Raw genomic sequence first — 18984 nt, 5'->3', positions numbered from 1 at the left:
CATTCACAAACATAGAAAATGAGAGCAGGCCATCTGGCCCTGCAAGTCTGTTGCACCATTAATTATGATTTGGCCCCAAAAGCTACATATCTCCTTGAAAACTATGTTTGTGCTTCCTGTAGAGTTCCACAGGCTCACCATTTGGGTAAGGAATCTCTCCTCATCTCGGTCCTAAATGATCTAGCCTGTGTCATTGAGCTGTGGCCTGTTAAAACTCCAGCAACTATCCTAACTGACTCAATCTCATGTCAGTCTCTATCCCAGGAATAGCTTGGAAAAAGAGACCAAAACTTCAAGTGTCCAGGTCCTGTATAACTGCAGTATTCATACACTCAAATCCTCACGCTATAAAGGCCATCATACCATTTGCCTTCGCTGCCTGCTGAACCTTCATGCTTTCAGTGACTGGTGTACGAAGATACGATGTGGAGATGCCGGCGTTGGACTGGGGTAAGCACAGTAAGAAGTGTGTCAACACCAGGTTAAAGTCCAACAGGTTTATTTGGTAGCACAAGCTTTCAGAGCGCTCCATCAGGCGAGTGGGAGTTCTGTTTACAAACAGGGCATATGAAGACACAAACTCAATCTACAAAATAATGGTTGGAATGCGAGTTTGCAGGTAACCGAATCTTAAAGGTACAGACAGTGAGTGTGGAGTGAGGGTTAAGCACAGGTTAAAGAGGTGTGTATTGTCTCCAGCCAGTACAGTTAATGGCACGACAATGCAGAATCGCTGAGCAGAAACTGATAGCCAAATTCTGCACACATGAGGATGGCCTCAACTGGGATCTTAGGTTCATGTCACACTATCTGTAACCCCCACTACTTGCCTGGGCTTGCAAAATCTCACTAACTGTCCTGGCTGGAGACAATACACATCTCTTTAACCTGTGCTTAACCCCCTCTCCACTCACATTGTACCTTTTAAGATTTGATTACCTTTAAAGACTCGCATTCCAACCATAATTTTATAAATTGAGTTTGTCTTTATATGCCCTGTTTGTTCCCAGAACTCCCACTTGCCTGACGAAGGAGCAGCCCTCTGAAAGCTTGTGGCTTGTGCTCCAAATAAACCTGTTGGACTTTAATGTGGTGTTGTGAGACTTCTTACTGTACAAAGATAGCCCAGGTTACATTGCGCATTCCTGTCAATCTACAGCCAGTCTGATAATCTACCTTCCTGTTTTTGCTACTAAGGTGGATAACATTTATCCCCATTCTATCACATCTGCCATGTATTTGCCTAGTCATTCAACTTCATTCATTCATTTACTACAACTCTCTCCAACTTCTACAGATGCACCATAGAATGCATCCATTCCAGTTGTATCACAGCTGGTATGGCTCCTACTGTGTCTGAGACCGCAATAAACTAAAGGGTTGTGAACAAATCCCAGTCCATCACTCAAACCAGTCTTCTTTCAATTGACACACTCTACACTTCCTGCTGCCTTGGAAAACCAGCCAGCATACTTAAGGACCCCCACACACCCTGAGCATACTCTTCCGCCACCTTCCATCAGGGAAAAAGATACAAAAGTCTGAGGACGCATTCCAACCGACTCAAAATCAACTTCCCTACTGCCATCAGACTTTTGAATGGACGTACCTTGCATCAAGTTGATCTTTCTCTACACCCTAGTATGACTACATTCTGCACTCTCCTGATGTATGGTATGCTTTGTATAGTATGCAAGAAAGAATACTTTTCACTTGACTATAAATTAAATCAAAATTTATCCAAATCACACTAAAGCATCCTCAGCTCACCCTCCCACCCATCTTAGTGTTAATCTGCAAATTTGGAGATAATTTAGACAAGGGAACTAAATGTATCAAGATATGTTGTGAATAGCTGGGGTCGAACACTGATCCCTACGTCACTATGTCACTACCTCCCACCTGGCAAAAGACCTGTTTATTCCTATTGTCTGCAAACCAGTTTTCTGTCCATCTTGCTACACTACTCCCAATCCCCTGTGCATTTTAATTTTACACTCTCTTCAGTCTGACCTTGTATCACATTAGCTAACAAGGTTCCATATACATTGACATTGTCACTCGGTGAAACCTGTGGGCCTGGGAGAGGGAGGAGGTGGGGTGGATGCGGCAGTTGAAGTGTCAAGTAGAAGGATTCAACTTACTTAGAAAAGTGACCCTTATATCCATGGAGTTAATTTGTCATCTGGAATAGGGTGTTGGATGCACTGTTGGACCGTCAAATGAATGATGGTGTCCTTGAAGCCAGCTCCACAAGCATTCAGGCAAAACTGCAACTTCGATGAATGGACAGTGTGTGGATGGTTAAAAAGCATCTCTCCAGCCAGGTCCTCTAAAATGACTGACATTCCAGGGACGACAAAGAAAACACTTCAAAAGTATTCGGAAGCACTCTTTGAGGCATGGAAGCATTGGTAACAAGCTCCTCTGCTATTGCCAATCATTCAAAATGCTGACAACTTGCCCATCAAGCTGCATTAGTCACAATGTGTCATTGATGAGGCAGAGCAGCCAGAGAAGGAAAGAAAAGGATCCCCCTACCTTGTTGAACATCCTGTCCCATGTGCCCAAAATTCTGTGCCGAGAATTGTCATGTTCAATCACATGGCAGAAACCCACGACCCTGAGTAGACGTCGAATTGAGGGACTGTTGACAATGATAGCTGTAGCTTAACATCTACACCCCTCGTATACTAGCCTTCCAGCTGTAACTCCATTTATGGAATGTAGTTTAAGAGGACGAGTGGGTTTTTTGGAAGATATGATTATAGTTTGGAAAAGGTGAAAGACTGCATTTGAGGGAATTACCAGCCCAGACAAGGCAGCAGGAGAGGAAATTGAGTGTGCAGTTCACCTAGTGGCAACAAGATAAATGGAGCAGAGGGTGGATCTGTTAAACAATGGGATTAGGGAGTTGGCAGAGAAAAATGAAGGCTAAGAAACTTAAACTCAAGGAATTAGGATCTGTCTTTTACTATTTTTGCAAAACTGAAGAGCAAAGGAAATTCACATACTCCACGCAAAACAAACCAGTTGTTGATTCAGCCATGTTTTGCATTAATGCTTTTCAATCTGCCTTCCTTAAAAACAAGAGAATGTGTGATATTTCAATATTTTGCAGACGTAGCGGAACATTTCCTCTGTTACAAACTCCAGGTTATACAATCATCACATCAATGTTGGGCAGTAAAAAGATTTACCCTCAAATAGAGATAAATGGGTTCTACTTATAGAAGTGGCCGGTGATTTTGACTCAAGTAACCATCTGGTGAAAAGCAAAAAACGTGACAATGGCCCTTCCCACCCCCAGAACTGTATTCCAAAAAAAACTCTTAAGCTTCCTGGCTCACCCTCTCCAAATGTCTTCGAAAAGCCCAACTTTGGTATCTTCTGTCTTAAATGTCTTTATTTCCTCTTCCAGAGTCAGCCTCTTCCTCTGGGATCTGAGATGCAATTATATGTGAGGGGCACTAATATAAATATAAGTTGCTGTCCATCATGAATAAATATTATCATCACCTCTCTCTCTCTAGCCTCTAGGTGGGGCAAACATCACAGGGAAAAACTGACTCGCTATAAATAAACCACAAACTTGGGAATCTGGAGTGAAAATAGAAAATAGTGAAGATGCGCAGGTTCATAGAATCATGGAATCATACAGAAGAGGCCCTCCAGCCCATCGAGTCTGCACCAACACACGAGAAAAGTGAAAGTTTATTCATTAGTCACAAGTAGGCTTACTGCAATGAAGTTACTGTGAAATTCCCCTAGTCGCCACACTCCGGCGCCTGTTCAGGTACACTGAGGGAGAATTTTGCATGGCCAATGCACCTAACCAGCACGTCTTTCGGACTGTGGGAGGAAACCGGAGCACCTGGAGGAAACTCACGCAGACATGGGGAGAACATGCAAACTTCACACAGACAGTGACCCAAGCCGGGAATCGAACCCAGGTCCCTGGTGCGGTGAGGCAGCAGCGCTAACCGCTATGTCACCGTGCTGCCCGAAGCACCTGACCTCCTACCTATTCCCATCTATCAGCACTTGGCCCATAGCCTTGAATGTATGTTCATCCAGGTACTTTTTAAAGGATGTGAGGCAATCCACCTCTACCATCCTCCCAGGCAGCACATTCCAGACTGTCAACACTCTCTGGGTAAAAAAGTTCTTCCTCACATCTCCCCCTAACTTCCTGGCCCCCACCTTGAACCTATGTCCCCTCTTCACTGACCCTTCAGCTAAAGGGAACAGCTGCTTCTTATCGACTCTGTCCATGCTTCTCATAATCTTGTACACCTCGATCAGGTCGCCCCTCAGTCTTCTCTGCTCCAACAATAACAACCAAACTCTATCCTATCTCTTCATAACTTAAATGTTCCGTCCCAGGCAGCATCCTGGTGAATGTCCTCTGCACCCCTGCAGTGAAATTCCATCCTTCCTATAATGTGGTGACCAGAACGGCACACAGTAAAGGACTTTTACTTCCAGATTGTTATTGAATTCAAATTTCACCATCTGCCATGGTGGGATTCAAATCTGGATCCCCAGAGCATTACTCTGGGTCACTAGTCCAGTGACAACACCACCACTTCCCCATACTACACAACCGTCTCCCCATACTGTAGAAGGATGGGCAGAGAGGAAGAGTAGCAGATGCACAGTTTCAAAGTGTTGGGTAAGGGAAGGGGAATGTAAGTGGGAACCCTAATAGGTTAGTAAGATTTTTAAACCATTAGACATTAAGGTACTATCAGAACTACCAGCATTAAGTTAAATGACTCTTAAAACAAGTTTAGAAGCTAACAAGAGAATAGTTTACACATGTGAATGCAGTAAGAGATTTAAGCAAGTGATTATGATTTTAAAACAGATATGCTGATATTTTGAAGGTATTAATGTATTTTTTAAGATATGTTGTTCATTTTAGCCAACAGCAATTTGCTGCAAAGCATCATGGTAAAAAGGCATTAGGGTAAGTCATATTCCAAGAGAATATTTAGACCTTGGGGATATGCAAGGTTTATCAGTAAAGTTTCAGATGGTGAGAACATCTTGGACATTTAATCACATTTCATGAATAGAGTTTATTCACTACCCACACAAGATGGACGCATGCCCAGACGTGGAGTCATGTGTTAATCTGATTTGGCAGTGACCTTTAAGGGAGCCCATGAGAGCATTTATTTGAACTTTGGGCTGGCGTCTGAGGTCACTAGGCAACACGGGTAGTGGGGTCAGCCAAGACAGGAGTTAGCTTCCGAATTCTACGGACTAATGAAATGCCGTTACGCCAGAGAGTAAGATGTAGTTGGATAAAATACATGACAGGTATTATTGTTGATTTGTGTATATTGAAGATGATTGATTTCAAGCTCATGAAAGGCAGGAGTTATTGATAAGAACATTTATAATTGATCTGTTTTGAATTGAAAACATCAGATTTCATCGGAGAGGTCTGGCAGCTCTATCTCAGAACTTTGATGGTCACCTGGCAGCTGCTGGTTAAATAAAGTTACGTCTTTAATACAGAGACACTGAATTCATGAGTCTTGTATTGCCTGAAGTTTAGGCAGTACTGGTCACCTCAAGTAACCCACCAATAGGGACCGATTTTACCATTCAGGCGCAAAAATGTGAGGCCATTAATGCGATCCACGCCTGCATCTGCACAGATGGCCACTTTACCGAGACCCGGGAATGGCCGCGATCCGATTCGCGCCCGAAACGGGCGCAACGGCGATTTAAATGAATTTGCATGCATTTAAATTGAATTAATGAACTGCCTGCCCAACTTTATCAGCGTTTCCCCCTTTACCACTGCATTCGCCGATCCGGAATCGTGCCGAAATGGACATGCTGAATAAAAGTCTGAATCGGGCGTTCCAGCTGCTGAAGAGGCGAGTTCAGAGCTTTCAACGGCTCTCTGACTCAGATCGGTGTTAGGGGGAGAGGGGGAGGGAGGCGGGTCAGTTCATTCTCTGGTGGGGGGGTGGGGAGGGAGGAGGAAGAAGCGGGTCAGATGTATCTCTGGTGGGGGGGGGAGGGGAGCGCAGGAGGGAGGCCCGATCGTTATCTGGTTGTGGGGGGGTGGGGAAGGAGGGCAGATCGTTGTTTGGGTGGGGGGAGGAGGGCAGATCATTGTCTGGTTGGGGGGGGGGGAGGCGAGTCAGATGTACCTGGGGGGTGGGGGGTGCGTGAGGCCAGATCATTCTCTGGGTGGGGGAGTGAGGCCAGATCATTCTCTGGGGGAAGGGGTGTGGAGGGGTGGGGGGGGAGTGAGGCCAGATCATTCCCAGGGGGGTGGTGGGGAGTGAGGCCAAATCATTCTCTGGGGGGGGGGTGGGTGGAGTGAGGCCAGATCATTCTCAGAGGGGGGGGAGGGAGGCGGGTAAGATGTATCTCTGAGGGGGCGGGGCAGGAGGTCCGCTGCCACTCTGCGGGCAATCGGTGGGGGGGAAGGGGGCAGGGGCTCGCGATCGGTCTGGGTAGCGGGAGGGGTGGATAAGGGGGACAGTTATGTTGTAGGGGTGGGGGTGATGTCTGTGGGGGCCATCGCTCCCGCTTTTCTCTCCCGGGCCACTTTCTCTGCTTTTTGCGGCCGGGAGCGATCTGACACGGGCGCGCTTTTTCAAATTTGTTTCTAACTGCGCATGCGCAGTTCAGAGCTCCGATCGTTTTGGGAGCAATAAGCCCCGCCCACAGCGCAAATGGGACCCACAATTTTTTTTCAGGCTGAGTGCGTAGGGGGGCGCCTGAGAGCAGATTTCCAAGTCGGATCTGAATTGCGCCCAGATTCAGCACTTGGAATGAAAATGGTAAAAATCAGGCCCAATGTTTACAATGCTTTCGAACAGAATCCCAATAGATACACAACCACTACCAAATGTGTTTATTTTATTTTATAAAAGCAGTACATAGAAATGTGGCAAGGCTTACCCAGTCATGCTCTTTGAGAATGGCAGAGTAGTAAAGGCTTCTGCACAGTTCTCATTACACTCAGCTACAGCAGTGCATTAGATACAGAAAAGATTCAGTGATTCATTCACCACCCTCTTCTATGGCAGCTTATGCATTTTCAAGCAACATCATAAAAGGTACCAAATATTTTCAGTGTAACTTGATCACATTTTGTTGGCAAAATGCAGAAAGGAGAAACAAAAGAGATACAATCAGAACTCTACAGCTATAGCCCAAGTAAAACCGATACTTCATCATTTTTCATACAGTTCAGGTATTTCCCAGTTGATAGGTTTGCACGCACTCTCCATAATCACACCAGCAAAGTAGTGAAATTGTTAACAAATGAGAACATCAGTGTTTGCCCCCACAACAAACGATACTCTTCTGCACAGTTGGACCATTCATGCTCCAAGTCATAAATCACTCTGGCATCACAAAAACCTGTTAAAGTCAACTCTTTACAGATATTCAGTACAATGACTGCTAAATCCAGACAATAAAATACCAATACAAACATAGTAAATATATTTACAATATACAATCCAATCTGCATCAAAGATGAACATAGTTAAGCGTACTTGTTGCAGCTTCAGATTCTTCTCCAATACATTTATAATTCAGTCTTTGAATAAAGATGAAGATTTTGTGAACAAGAAAAAACGTGTAATCCATTTTTTTTTCTCAAAAAACAAATGGGCTTTACAAAGTACTTGCGCAAGGTCCAGTGGTCCTCGTGACAACAACAGGTACAGTATGAACACAACTAACTCTTCTTGTGAAGGAATTTCATTTTATTTCCTGCAAGAGATGTTCAATTTTATTAGTGGAGTTATACAGAAGAGAAAAGTCATAGAATCCCTGCAGTGCAAGAAGAGGCCATTCGGCCCATCGAGTCTGCACCGACTCTCTGACAAGAGTATCTTACCCAGGCCCTCTCCCCACCCTATCCCTGTGACCCCACACATTTACCATAGTTAATGCATCTAACCTACACATCATGGGACACTAGGGGGCAGTTTAGCATGGCCAATCCACCTAAGCTGCACATCTTCGGACAGTGGGAGGAAACCGCAGCACCCGGAGGAAACCCACAGACATGGGGATAACATGCAGACTCCACACAGTCATTCCAGAAATACCTCAAAGGCCTCACTAATGGGATCTTATTGGAATTTTAGTTTTGGCTGCGAGGATGATAGAGGACTTGTACAGATTAATGTGTTTCCCATCCACAGTTTATGTTGGCCTGTCAGATGAATCATTCCCTGACCACAAGGCTAGACTGATGACTTGTTCCCAGTGCTCTTTATAACCAATTTTTGAGTGTTCATGGGATTCCCTTCGGTCGGGCTGCTTTCCGGATATCCCTTCCTCTAATTTCAACTTGTTGCTCACCTGTCACCTCTTCGATACCAGCACAGAACCAAAGAATGATATAGAGCACAAGGAGCTATTTGACCCTTTATGCCTGTGCTGGCTCTTTTGAAGGTGCTAACTACTCCTATCCTTCCCCCATTGTCCTGTAAATCCTCCCCACCTCCTCATCCAGCTCCTTTTTGAAAGTTATTATTGAACCATAACAATGCACTAAATTTAAAAAATCTCGTCTCACCTTTGGAACCAACTAGGGATAAATCAATTTTAGACCTTGTATTGTGTAATGAGGCAGTGTTAATTGGTAATGGCACAGTAAAAAAATCCACTGGGTAGCACGATGACACTGGGTGGCACGGTGGCACAATGATTAGCACTGTTGCCTCACAGCGCCAGGGACTCGGGTTCAATTCCAGTCTTGGGTTACTGTTGTGTGTAGTTTCCCCTGTGAGTCCCTGAGAAAAGTCATAGAATCCCTACAGTGCAGGAGGAAGCCATTCGGCCCATCGAGTCTGCACTGACTCTCTGACAGAGTATCTTACCCACTCCCCACCCTATGCCTGTGAACCCACACATTTACCATAGCTAATTCATCTAACCTACACATCATGGGACACTAGGGGGCAGTTTAGCATGGCCAATCCACCTTTGCTTTGCATTCATTTTTGCAAACTAGTCTATTATATTGTACTTTATCAAATGCTTTTTGAAAGTCTATGTACATAACATCTACTGTACTATCCTTATCCACACTCACTGTAACTTAATTGCTTAATTAAGGAAGGCTATACTTGCATTGGGGGCATTTCAGAGAAGTTTCACTAGGTCGATTCCTAGAATGAAGAGGTGCCTTAAGAGGAACGATCGAGCAGATTGGACCTATACTTATTGGAGTTTAGAAGAATGAGAGGTGACCTGATTGAAACATATAAGATTCTGAGGGAGCTTAATAGGGTAGATGCTGAGAGGATGCTGTGGGGATATCTAGAACTAGGTTGCACAGCTTCAGAAATAAGGGGTCTCCCATTTAAGATGGAAATGGGGAGGAATTTCTTCTCAAAGAGAGTCATTAATATTTAGAACTCTGTAAAAAGCTGTGGAGATTAAAGCATTGAATATGTTGAGGATTGAGTTAGATAGAATTTTGACTGACAATGAAGTCAAGGATTATGGGCGGCGGGGGGGATGCAGGCAGAAATATGGAGTTCAGGCCATGATTGGATCAGCCATGATCTTATTGAATGGCAGGGCAGGCTTGAGGAGCCAAATCACTTAATCCTGCACCTACTCTTATATTTTTATGATTTTATGTTTCAAAGAACACAATCAAGTTCGTGAATAAAATTTGCCTTTAACAAATCTGTGATGTCCGTGATATTTTAACCCTTAGTTTTCCAAAGGATAATTTGATGTTTACTGTAAAATATATTTTCAGTTTAGTCAGAGAATAAAGTAATAAACGAATTGAAGCTCAATTCATTTGTATCTGAAATTTGCACTTGGGGCTCAAAGGCCAGCACAGGACTCTTATCTGAATATACAAGGAGCTTAATGCTCCATGCAACTAAAAGTCACCTGAGCCATTATAGATCATTTGTAACACCGCTTGAGCATTGTACCTCAACAAAACAGAATTTGGAGATCTAACACTAACCTCATGGCAGCAAAATGTGAGGCTCTGATACTCTGCTCCAACGTAACCTATTCTGTCAGCAATTCCAAAACCTTATGTAAAAACATACTCACCAAGACCTTTCAGGAATTTGTTCACTCCACTCTGTTCTGTATCTGGCAGCTCCTCCAAATATTGCTCAACTCTCTGCTCAAACAGACCTGAGGGGAAGAAAATAAGATATCATTGAATGTGGCCTTAAAAGCAGATCCAACTTAATACATACTTTCTATCCACTGATAAATAGAATTCAAAGCTATCAGAAAATTGTTCAGTGATGTTTTCTGCAGCTTGGCTCCTAATGAGTTATTCATCAAAGTAAATTGCCTAGGTTTAGTGTGACATTCACCAACCATTTCAGTCATGGTTTTAGCCAGAAGAATTGTTTGCATCTTCATTTGGTGAACTCTAACAAGTCTTCCTGGTGATATTACGTTTACTCTAGTCCAAAGATGTGCGGGATTTATTTTAGTCCAAAGATGTGCGGGTTAGGTTGATTGGCCAGGTTAAAATTGCCCCTGAGATGCGTAGGTTAGAGGGATTAGCGAGTAAATATGTGGGGGTAGGGCCTGGGTGGGATTGTGGTCGGTCCAGACTCGATGGGCCGAATGGCCTCCTTCTGCACTGTAGGGTTTCTATGATTTCTACTAACAGCACAAAGCTGCAGAGTTCATTGTCTGAAAATTGTAGAGAAAGCCCTTTGTCAGAAGACCTACCAAATGAAAGAATATTCTAACCATTTCTTGATTTGATTTGATTTATTATTGTCACATGTATAGATATACAGTGGAAAGTATTGTTTCTTGCGTGCTATACAGACAAAGCATACTGTTCATAGAGTACATAGGGGAGAAGGAAAAGAGAGGGTGCAGAATGTAGTGTTACAGTCATAACTAGGGTATAGAGAAAGATCAACTGATGGGCATATTGCTGTCACAGGGCGGAATTCTCCCATCCTGCCCACCACAGGAATCATATAGGATGGGACAGAAAATTTGGTGGACCATGCAAAGGTCCGTTGACCTCGGGTGGGAATTTCCAGTTTTGGAGTGAGCACGGCCAGAAAATCCCACCCACTATTTTTATAATTCAATGGCCAGGATTTCTTCTGTGTGCTAATGTGAAACTACATGGTGAACTCTTATTTCTAAAAAAACATTCTACAACAAACTGCAGAGGAAATCTTTTCCCAGTGTTCTCATTTTGTTCACTGGAGCAAATATTGAAGCCACATAGGAACTCAAATGGCAGGAGCTGAAACTGTCTGGAGTTTTTGACTGCAGAGAATCTTGGTCCTGAATGCAGTTGTTACAAGCTGGGTGGCCTTACTGAGCTGCCAGCAGCTGCAAATGACAAGGTTTTGTTTTACAAGCATTTCAACAAAAAACGCAGCCACCAAGCTTTAAATATTTCCAGCCAAATAAGGTAAGCCGGAGGATGAACTCTGTTCACCGTTAGCAGTAAGAAAGCAAAGCCGGTGTATGTTGTAGCCAACTTGTCAGGTGGCCAGGTCACTGAAATCTGGCGGCGGCAAGTCAGACAAGGCTGTGACACTTTGTGCTCTCAATGCAAATCCCTCCCTGGAATGAAGAGATGTTTCACTTGTGACAAGATGGAACATTCACCCTCTCAATAACTTAACTGGCACACGGCTGGGTTGTCTGAAACCACTTAGTCTGAGCCTCAATAGATACCTACAATGCTTCATGTCCAATCACATCATCCTTTATAGAAAAATTAAGAATGTAGTGTTCACGACAATCAGGAAGAAAATGACAATTTCAAGAATGATCTCTGCTCATTACTAATCACTGTTAATTTGAAACTTAATATAAGAGCTGTTTATAAAGTTTAAATTTAGAGAGGTTTAGAATTTTACAAGTGATCACGACATATTTTGATTGATTTTATGAATTGCGTTTTGACGTAACTGCATGTTGATTGGATATTGCTGTATGCTGGTAAGAATTATACTGGAGCTTTTATCTTTGGTCTGTCTGTAAATTGACTTTTCATTATGACACAGTTCATAATGGGTTTCAGCTGACCACAGCAACTACCAATGAATTGGCAAACCCCGTTAAATGGTCGTAAGGGCCTCCAACTGTAAAAAAGTGCCACAAATACGACCCTATCAACACACCACCACCCTTCCCTCCCGCCCTGCACCATCCCCAACAACTCCATAAGGGCCAACCCACAATTATTGGCATTGATTCAGGTCTTAGTTTTCAACTGTGCCAGCTAACTCAGAATGTACTGTTACAGTCAGGGTGTAGAGAAAGATCAACTGATGGGCACACTGCTGTCACAGGGCGGAATTTTCCCATTCCGCCAGCCACGGGAATGTGGCTGTGGATTTTTGACCTTCGCTAGTTTAGGAAAGTTTTCCTTTGAAACAATTGCATTCAAATCTATATGATTGTGCCAATCACCCTTTGGTTATCTGAAGTAAAGATGGATATTCCTCATCTTTTTTGTGTGGAAGTGTGCAACACTTAGGTTGCTGGGGCCAAAGATGAGGACCATCATAAGAAATTGGTTACTGAATGTTAGTAAGTTTTATGTTTCCCCAAGTAGTTTCCCCAGGACTGCTCTTCAGGTTGGAGCACACACTGCACCTTTGGCAGACATTAGTGCGATTCAAATAGGCAGACAAGACATTCCCGGTCCCTTTCCGCGTTGTCTGTTACGACCCCATTCAAGGCTGCCTTGGAAATATGTCACGGTTGCTTGTCTCAAACATCTGGCAGCCAGATGCTCCACAGTGGAGGCAGGTCAAAGACAATATAATGTGCCTCTCATTTCATGCTCCTTTTGCCCGTGCTAGGCTCTACTACAGGATGGATCTGTGTTGGAGTATCCCTGGGCCATGTAATTAACCAGGGATAAGACATTGTGACCTTCCTATGCTTAGAGAGGAGCAGCGCACTTTAGGGGAGGACATTTTTATGTCCAGCACTGAGCTACTGTTGGGGGCGGGACATTTGCCCTATAATTTGATTTATTATTGTCACATGTATTAGTATACAGTGAAAAGTATTGTTTCTTGCACGTTATACAGAAAGCATACCATACATAGGGAAGGAAAGAAGAGAGTGCAGAATGTAGTGTTACAGTCATAGCTAGGGAATAGAGAAAGATCAGCTTAATGAGAGGTAAGTCCATTCAAAAGTCTGAAGGCAGCAGGGAAGAAGCTGTTCTTGAGTCGGTTGGTATGTGTCCTTAGACTTAAATAGTGGACGGAATTTTCCCAAAACGTTGTGTCAAATCAGCAAGAATGATGGAGTGCTCCATGCCAGGTTCTCAGATGCGCTCAGCACTGCGATCTTTCGACATTTAGTGCACTGAACGAGCCGTCACATGGAGTACGCTGTCATGGGGGCTCCAGGTGCCTGACTCATCCCAAGTGGCCGCAGCCTGTGTGTCGTTAAGCAGGAGGTGCTGCATTTAAATGCCCCTGCTGCAGCCACAGTCAGTCATGCCAGGAAGATGGCACCATGCAGACCAGAGCCATGGTTCACAGAACAAGAACAAAGAACAAAGAACAACACAGCACAGGAACAGGCCCTTCGGCCCTCCAAGCCCGCGCCGCTCCCCGGTCCAGGATTGAATCCTGAATCCAGGATCCCCGCCCAATTTTCCAGCCTATCTACATCCTAATATCCTATCCACCGAGCTGTCCCTCACAGCAACGATGCTTTGTTCATCACAACCTATTAACTCACCCCCACCCCCCCATTCCAGACCATGTGATCTCCAGGGAGAGGCGAAAACCCAGACTGAAAACCCCAGGGCCAATATGAGGAAAATAAATCTGGGAAATTCCTCTCCGACCCCCTGAGGCGATCGAAACGAGTCCAGGAGATCACACTGACCCTGATCAGAAAATGCTTCCCAACCCTATTCATTTCCACTTCTGCTTTACGAACACCATCTGAATTCCCTGCCCCCGAGACAGGTTCCCAACTATCCGCAGTCTCGCTCTGTACTGGCACCAGCAAGATGATCATAGAATGAAGCCTTGAAACGAGAAACAAAGAACAATTAGCCCGCGCCGCTCCCTGGTCCAAACTAGACCACTCTTTTGTATCCCTCCATTCCCACTCCGTTCATATAGCTGTCTAGATAAGTCTTAAACGTTCCCAGTGTGTCCGCCTCCACCACCTTGCCCGGCAACACATTCCAGGCCCCCACGACCCTCTGTGTAAAATATGTCCTTCTGATATCTGTGTTAAACCTCCCCCCCTTCACCTTGAACCTATGACCCCTCGTGAACGTCACCACCGACCCCGGGAAAAGCTTCCCACCGTTCACCCTATCTATGCCTTTCATAATTTTATACACCTCTATTAAGTCTCCCCTCATCCTCCGTCTTTCCAAGGAGAACAACCCCAGTTTCCCCAATATCTCCTCATAACCAAGCCCCTCCATACCAGGCAACATCCTGGTAAACCTCTTCTGTACTCTCTCCAAAGCCTCCACGTCCTTCTGGTAGTGTGGCGACCAGAACTGGACGCAGTATTCCAAGTGCGGCCGAACCAACGTTCTATACATCTGCAACATCAGACCCCAACTTTTATACTCTATGCCCCATCCTATAAAGGCAAGCATGCCATATGCCTTCTTCACCACCTTCTCCACCTGTGACGTCACCTTCAAAGATCTGTGGACTTGCACACCCAGGTCCCTCTGCGTCTCTACACCCTTTATGGTTCTTCCATTTATCGTGTAGCTCCTCCCTACATTATTCCCACCAAAATGCATCACTTCGCATTTATCAGGATTGAACTCCATCTGCCATTTCTTTGCCCAAATTTCCAGCCTATCTATATCCTTCTGTAGCCTCTGACAATGTTCCTCACTATCCGCAAGTCCTGCCAGTTTTGTGTCGTCCGCAAACTTACTGATCACCCCAGTTACTCCTTCTTCCAGATCATTTATATAAATCACAAACAGCAGAGGTCCCAATACAGAGCCCTGCGGAACACCACTAGTCACAGGCCTCCAGCCGGAAAAAGACCCTTCCACTACCACCCTCTGTCTTCTATGACCAAGCCAGTTCTCCACCCAACTAGCCACCTCCCCCTTTATCCCATGAGATCCAACCTTTTTCACTAGCCTACCATGAGGGACTTTGTCAAACGCTTTACTAAAGTCCATATAGACAACATCCACGGCCCTTCCTTCGTCAACCATTCTGGTCACTTCTTCAAAAAACACCACCAGGTTAGTGAGGCATGACCTCCCTCTCACAAAACCATGCTGACTATCGTTAATGAGTTTATTCCTTTCTAAATGCGCATACATCCTATCTCTAAGAATCTTCTCCAACAACTTCCCCACCACGGACATCAAGCTCACCGGCCTATAATTACCCGGGTTATCCTTCCTACCCTTCTTAAATAACGGGACCACATTAGCTATCCTCCAATCCTCTGGGACCTCACCTGTGTCCAGTGACGAGACAAAGATTTGCGTCAGAGGCCCAACGATTTCACCTCTCGTCTCCCTGAGCAGCCTTGGATAGATTCCATCAGGCCCTGGGGATTTGTCAGTCTTTATATTCTCTAACAAACCTAACACTTTCTCCTTTGTAATGGAGATTTTCTCCAACGGTTCAACACTCCCCTCCGAGACACTCCCAGTCAACACATCCCTCTCCTTTGTGAATACCGACGCAAAGTATTCATTTAGGATCTCCCCTACTTCTTTGGGCTCCAAGCATAAGTCCCCACTTTTGTCCCTGAGAGGTCCGATTTTTTCCCTAACAACCCTTTTGTTCCTAACGTATGAATAAAATGCCTTGGGATTCTCCTTAATCCTGTCTGCCAAGAACATTTCGTGACCCCTTTTTGCTCTTCTAATTCCCCATTTGAGTTCTTTCCTACTTTCTTTGTACTCCTCCAGAGCTCCCTCCATTTTTAGCTGCTTGGACCTAACATACGCCTCTCTTTTCTTTTTGACCAGTCCCTCAATTTCCCTGGGTATCCACGGTTCTCTAATCCTACCCTTCCTATCCTTCTTTTTTACAGGCACATGCTTGTCCTGTAGCCCTAACAACTGTTCCTTAAAAGACTGCCACATACCAGATGTGGATTTACCCTCAAACAGCCTCTCCCAATCAAGAGCTGCCAATTTCTGCCTGATCCCACTAAAGTTAGCCTTCCCCCAATCCAACACCTTACCCTTGGGACACCACTCATCCTTTTCCATCACTATCCTAAAGCTAACAGAATTGTGGTCACTATTTGCCACATGTTCCCCTATCAAAACTTTGAAGACCTGACCGGGCTCATTCCCCAGTACCAGGTCCAGTATAGCCCCCTCTCTAGTCGGGCTGTCTACATATTGTTCCAACGAACCCTCCTGTACACATTTTACAAATGCCTCCCCATCCAGAGTCCCTGCCCTCAGCGATTTCCAGTCTATACCAGGGAAATTGAAGTCTCCCACTACAACAACCCTATTTTTCCTGCACCTATCCAGTATCTCCTGACATATCCATTCTTCCACTTCCCTTGGGCTGTTGGGGGGCCTGTAGTACACCCCCAACATAGTGACTGCGCCTTTCCTGTTTCTAAGCTCCACCCAGAGTGACTCGTTACACGACCCCTCTGAATTGTCCTTCCTCTGCACCGCTCTAATATGCTCTCCAACTAATACCGCTACTCCCCCACCTCTTTTGGCCCCTCCTCTGTCTCACCTAAAACACTTGTACCCTGGAATATTCAGCTGCCAGTCCTGTCCCTCTTTCAACCAAGTCTCTGTCACCGCAACCACATCCAAATTCCTCGTGCGCATTAAGGCCCCAAGTTCGTCTGTCTTACCTGCTACGCTCCTTGCATTGAAGTATAAGCACTCCAGACCTCCAGGCCCAGTGAGGTCGTCCTCCCCCAGAGTGCTCTTCTTCTTTGCCAGCCTTGTCCCAGCCCCAAGCTCGTCCCCAGCCTCCACACTTGTAGACCTAATATTTTGACCCCCACCCCCCTGCCATACTAGTTTAAACCCCCCCGAACTGCACTAGCAAAGCTCCCAGCCAGGATATTTGTGCCCTTCCAACTTAGTTGTGACCCCTCCCTCTTGTACAGGTGCCATCCTCTCCTGAAAACTTCCCATTGATCTATGAAAATGAAGCCCTCCCTCCTGGACCAGTCCTTTAGCCAGGCATTCATTTGTACCAACTCCCTATTCTTAGCCTCACTGGCACGAGGCATTGGGAGCAGCCCAGAGATGGCCACCCTAGTGACCCTACTTTTTAACCTATTTCCCAATAGGACAACATCAACAGCTGCTGGACACCGTGAAGGAGAGGTGGGCCATCTTGTATCCCAAGAGGGCAGACGACCTAGGAGTAGGAACAGCAATGCAGTCTGGGATGCGGTGGCTGTAGCAGTCAGTGCCCGCGCACTGACACGGAGGATTGGTGACAAATGCCGCAAGAAAATGTGGTTGACTCTCAATTGCCCTTGGCACCTAGGGATGGGCAATAAATGCTGGCCAGCCAACAGCACCCACAAATGAATAACAAAAAGGAACAACATAATTTGGGCAGCAGGGGTGAGCGTCCATCCTACAGTAACATCTGTGACACCCAAAAGTCAGCCGCGGCCCTCCAGGTCCCAGCCCTACAGGGGAAGCCCACCAAGAGCATCACAAGCCACTGGGCATGGAACACAAGCTGACTGCCTCCACCCCTGCTGTGCATCCTTTGGGGGGTGCGGGGGGGTCACCTAGACATAGCGGTGGGACACATAAGGTTAAGAGGTTGTAGGGTCACTGGAGAGTATGGGTGAAGCAGACACCACAGTTAGGGATAGGGTAAGTGGCAAAATAATTATTAAATGTTATTGCACCCCACATCTGTGGCTCATCTGTCTCTGACTCATCATTCCACAGGCTGTCTCGTACGCTGACCATACTCACAGAGGGGCAAAGCTTCGTTCTGCCTGAGAGAGGCCCTCTGACTCACCGAATCTACAATACACCTGTGCCAGACCCCTGGCTGCTGAGGTATTCCATACGCTCATCCAAAAACACCATTCAGGTCGCGAGATCACTGGCCCTCGCCGCTGACATGGTAGTTTTATTTTAAAGTTTATTTATTGGTAACAAGTAAGGCTTGTATGAAGATACTGTGAAATTCCCCTAGTCTCCACACTCCGGCGCCTGTTCAGGTCAATGCACCTAACCAGCACAGACTGTGGGAGGAAACTGGAGCACCTGGAGGAAACCCACGCAGACACGGGCAGAGCGTGCAAACTCCACACAGACAGTGACCCCAGCCGGGAATTGAACCCGGGTCCCTGGTGCTGTGAGGCAGCAGTGTTAACCACTGTGCCACCGTGCCGTCCGGCAGGTACTCCACGGCCAGAGCTCCTCTGCACCAATCCCCGCTGGCTCCCCCAAGCAATCCCAGCAGTGGGGGCCCTGTAGGCCCACAGTGACAGGCAGCCTGGGATGGCATCTTCATCACCTACCAGAGCCTAGACACACCTCCCCTCCCCCACCCCCTCACTTCCTGGGGCATTGGACTGCATGATGGTGCTCCCAACCCTCAGTCACACGTGAGCCCGTGCGCCAGTGTGCAATCAGAAAACATTGTAGAACCACAGAAAAGGTACAGCACAGGTGGAGACCATTCAGACCATCCTGTCCATGCCAGCCCGAGGACACCCAAGCGCCCTTTCTAATCTCACCTTCCTGCACTTGGCCCAAGACCCTGTAGCTTACAGCATTTAAGGTGCAGATACAGTTCTCTTAGGATCTCTGCCTCTACCACCACCTTGGGCAGCGAATTCCAGAGACCCTATACGTAAAGACATTCTTCCTCATGTCCCCTCTACACCTACCGCCACTTATCTTGAATATATGTCCCCTGTTTCTGGAATTCTCCACCAAGGGAAACAATTTTATCCTGTCCACTCTATCTCTTCCCCTCATAAATCTGTATACCTCTATCAAGTCACCCCTCAGTC

General features: G+C 45.8%; 1 protein-coding gene across 4 annotated transcripts in view; it reads right to left on the bottom strand.

Moving 5' to 3' along the window:
• Positions 1-6872: 6872 nt before the first annotated feature.
• Positions 6873-18984, bottom strand: part of dennd2b (DENN domain containing 2B) — a 415361-nt gene continuing 403249 nt past the window's right edge. For all 4 annotated transcript variants that reach the window (XM_078220724.1, XM_078220723.1, XM_078220721.1 and 1 more), the window contains 2 exons: positions 10081-10167; positions 6873-7758 (listed from right to left, as the gene is read on the bottom strand). In XM_078220724.1, coding sequence (XP_078076850.1) covers positions 7724-7758; positions 10081-10167 — 122 coding nt within the window. In that variant the 3' untranslated portion in view covers positions 6873-7723. The remainder of the gene's footprint in view (positions 7759-10080; positions 10168-18984) is intronic.

This window comes from Mustelus asterias, chromosome 9 (assembly GCF_964213995.1).
Source record: "Mustelus asterias chromosome 9, sMusAst1.hap1.1, whole genome shotgun sequence".
Taxonomy (NCBI): Eukaryota; Metazoa; Chordata; class Chondrichthyes; order Carcharhiniformes; family Triakidae; genus Mustelus; species Mustelus asterias.
Note: the sequence above shows the minus strand (reverse complement) of the source record. Positions and strands in the feature narration are given on the sequence as shown.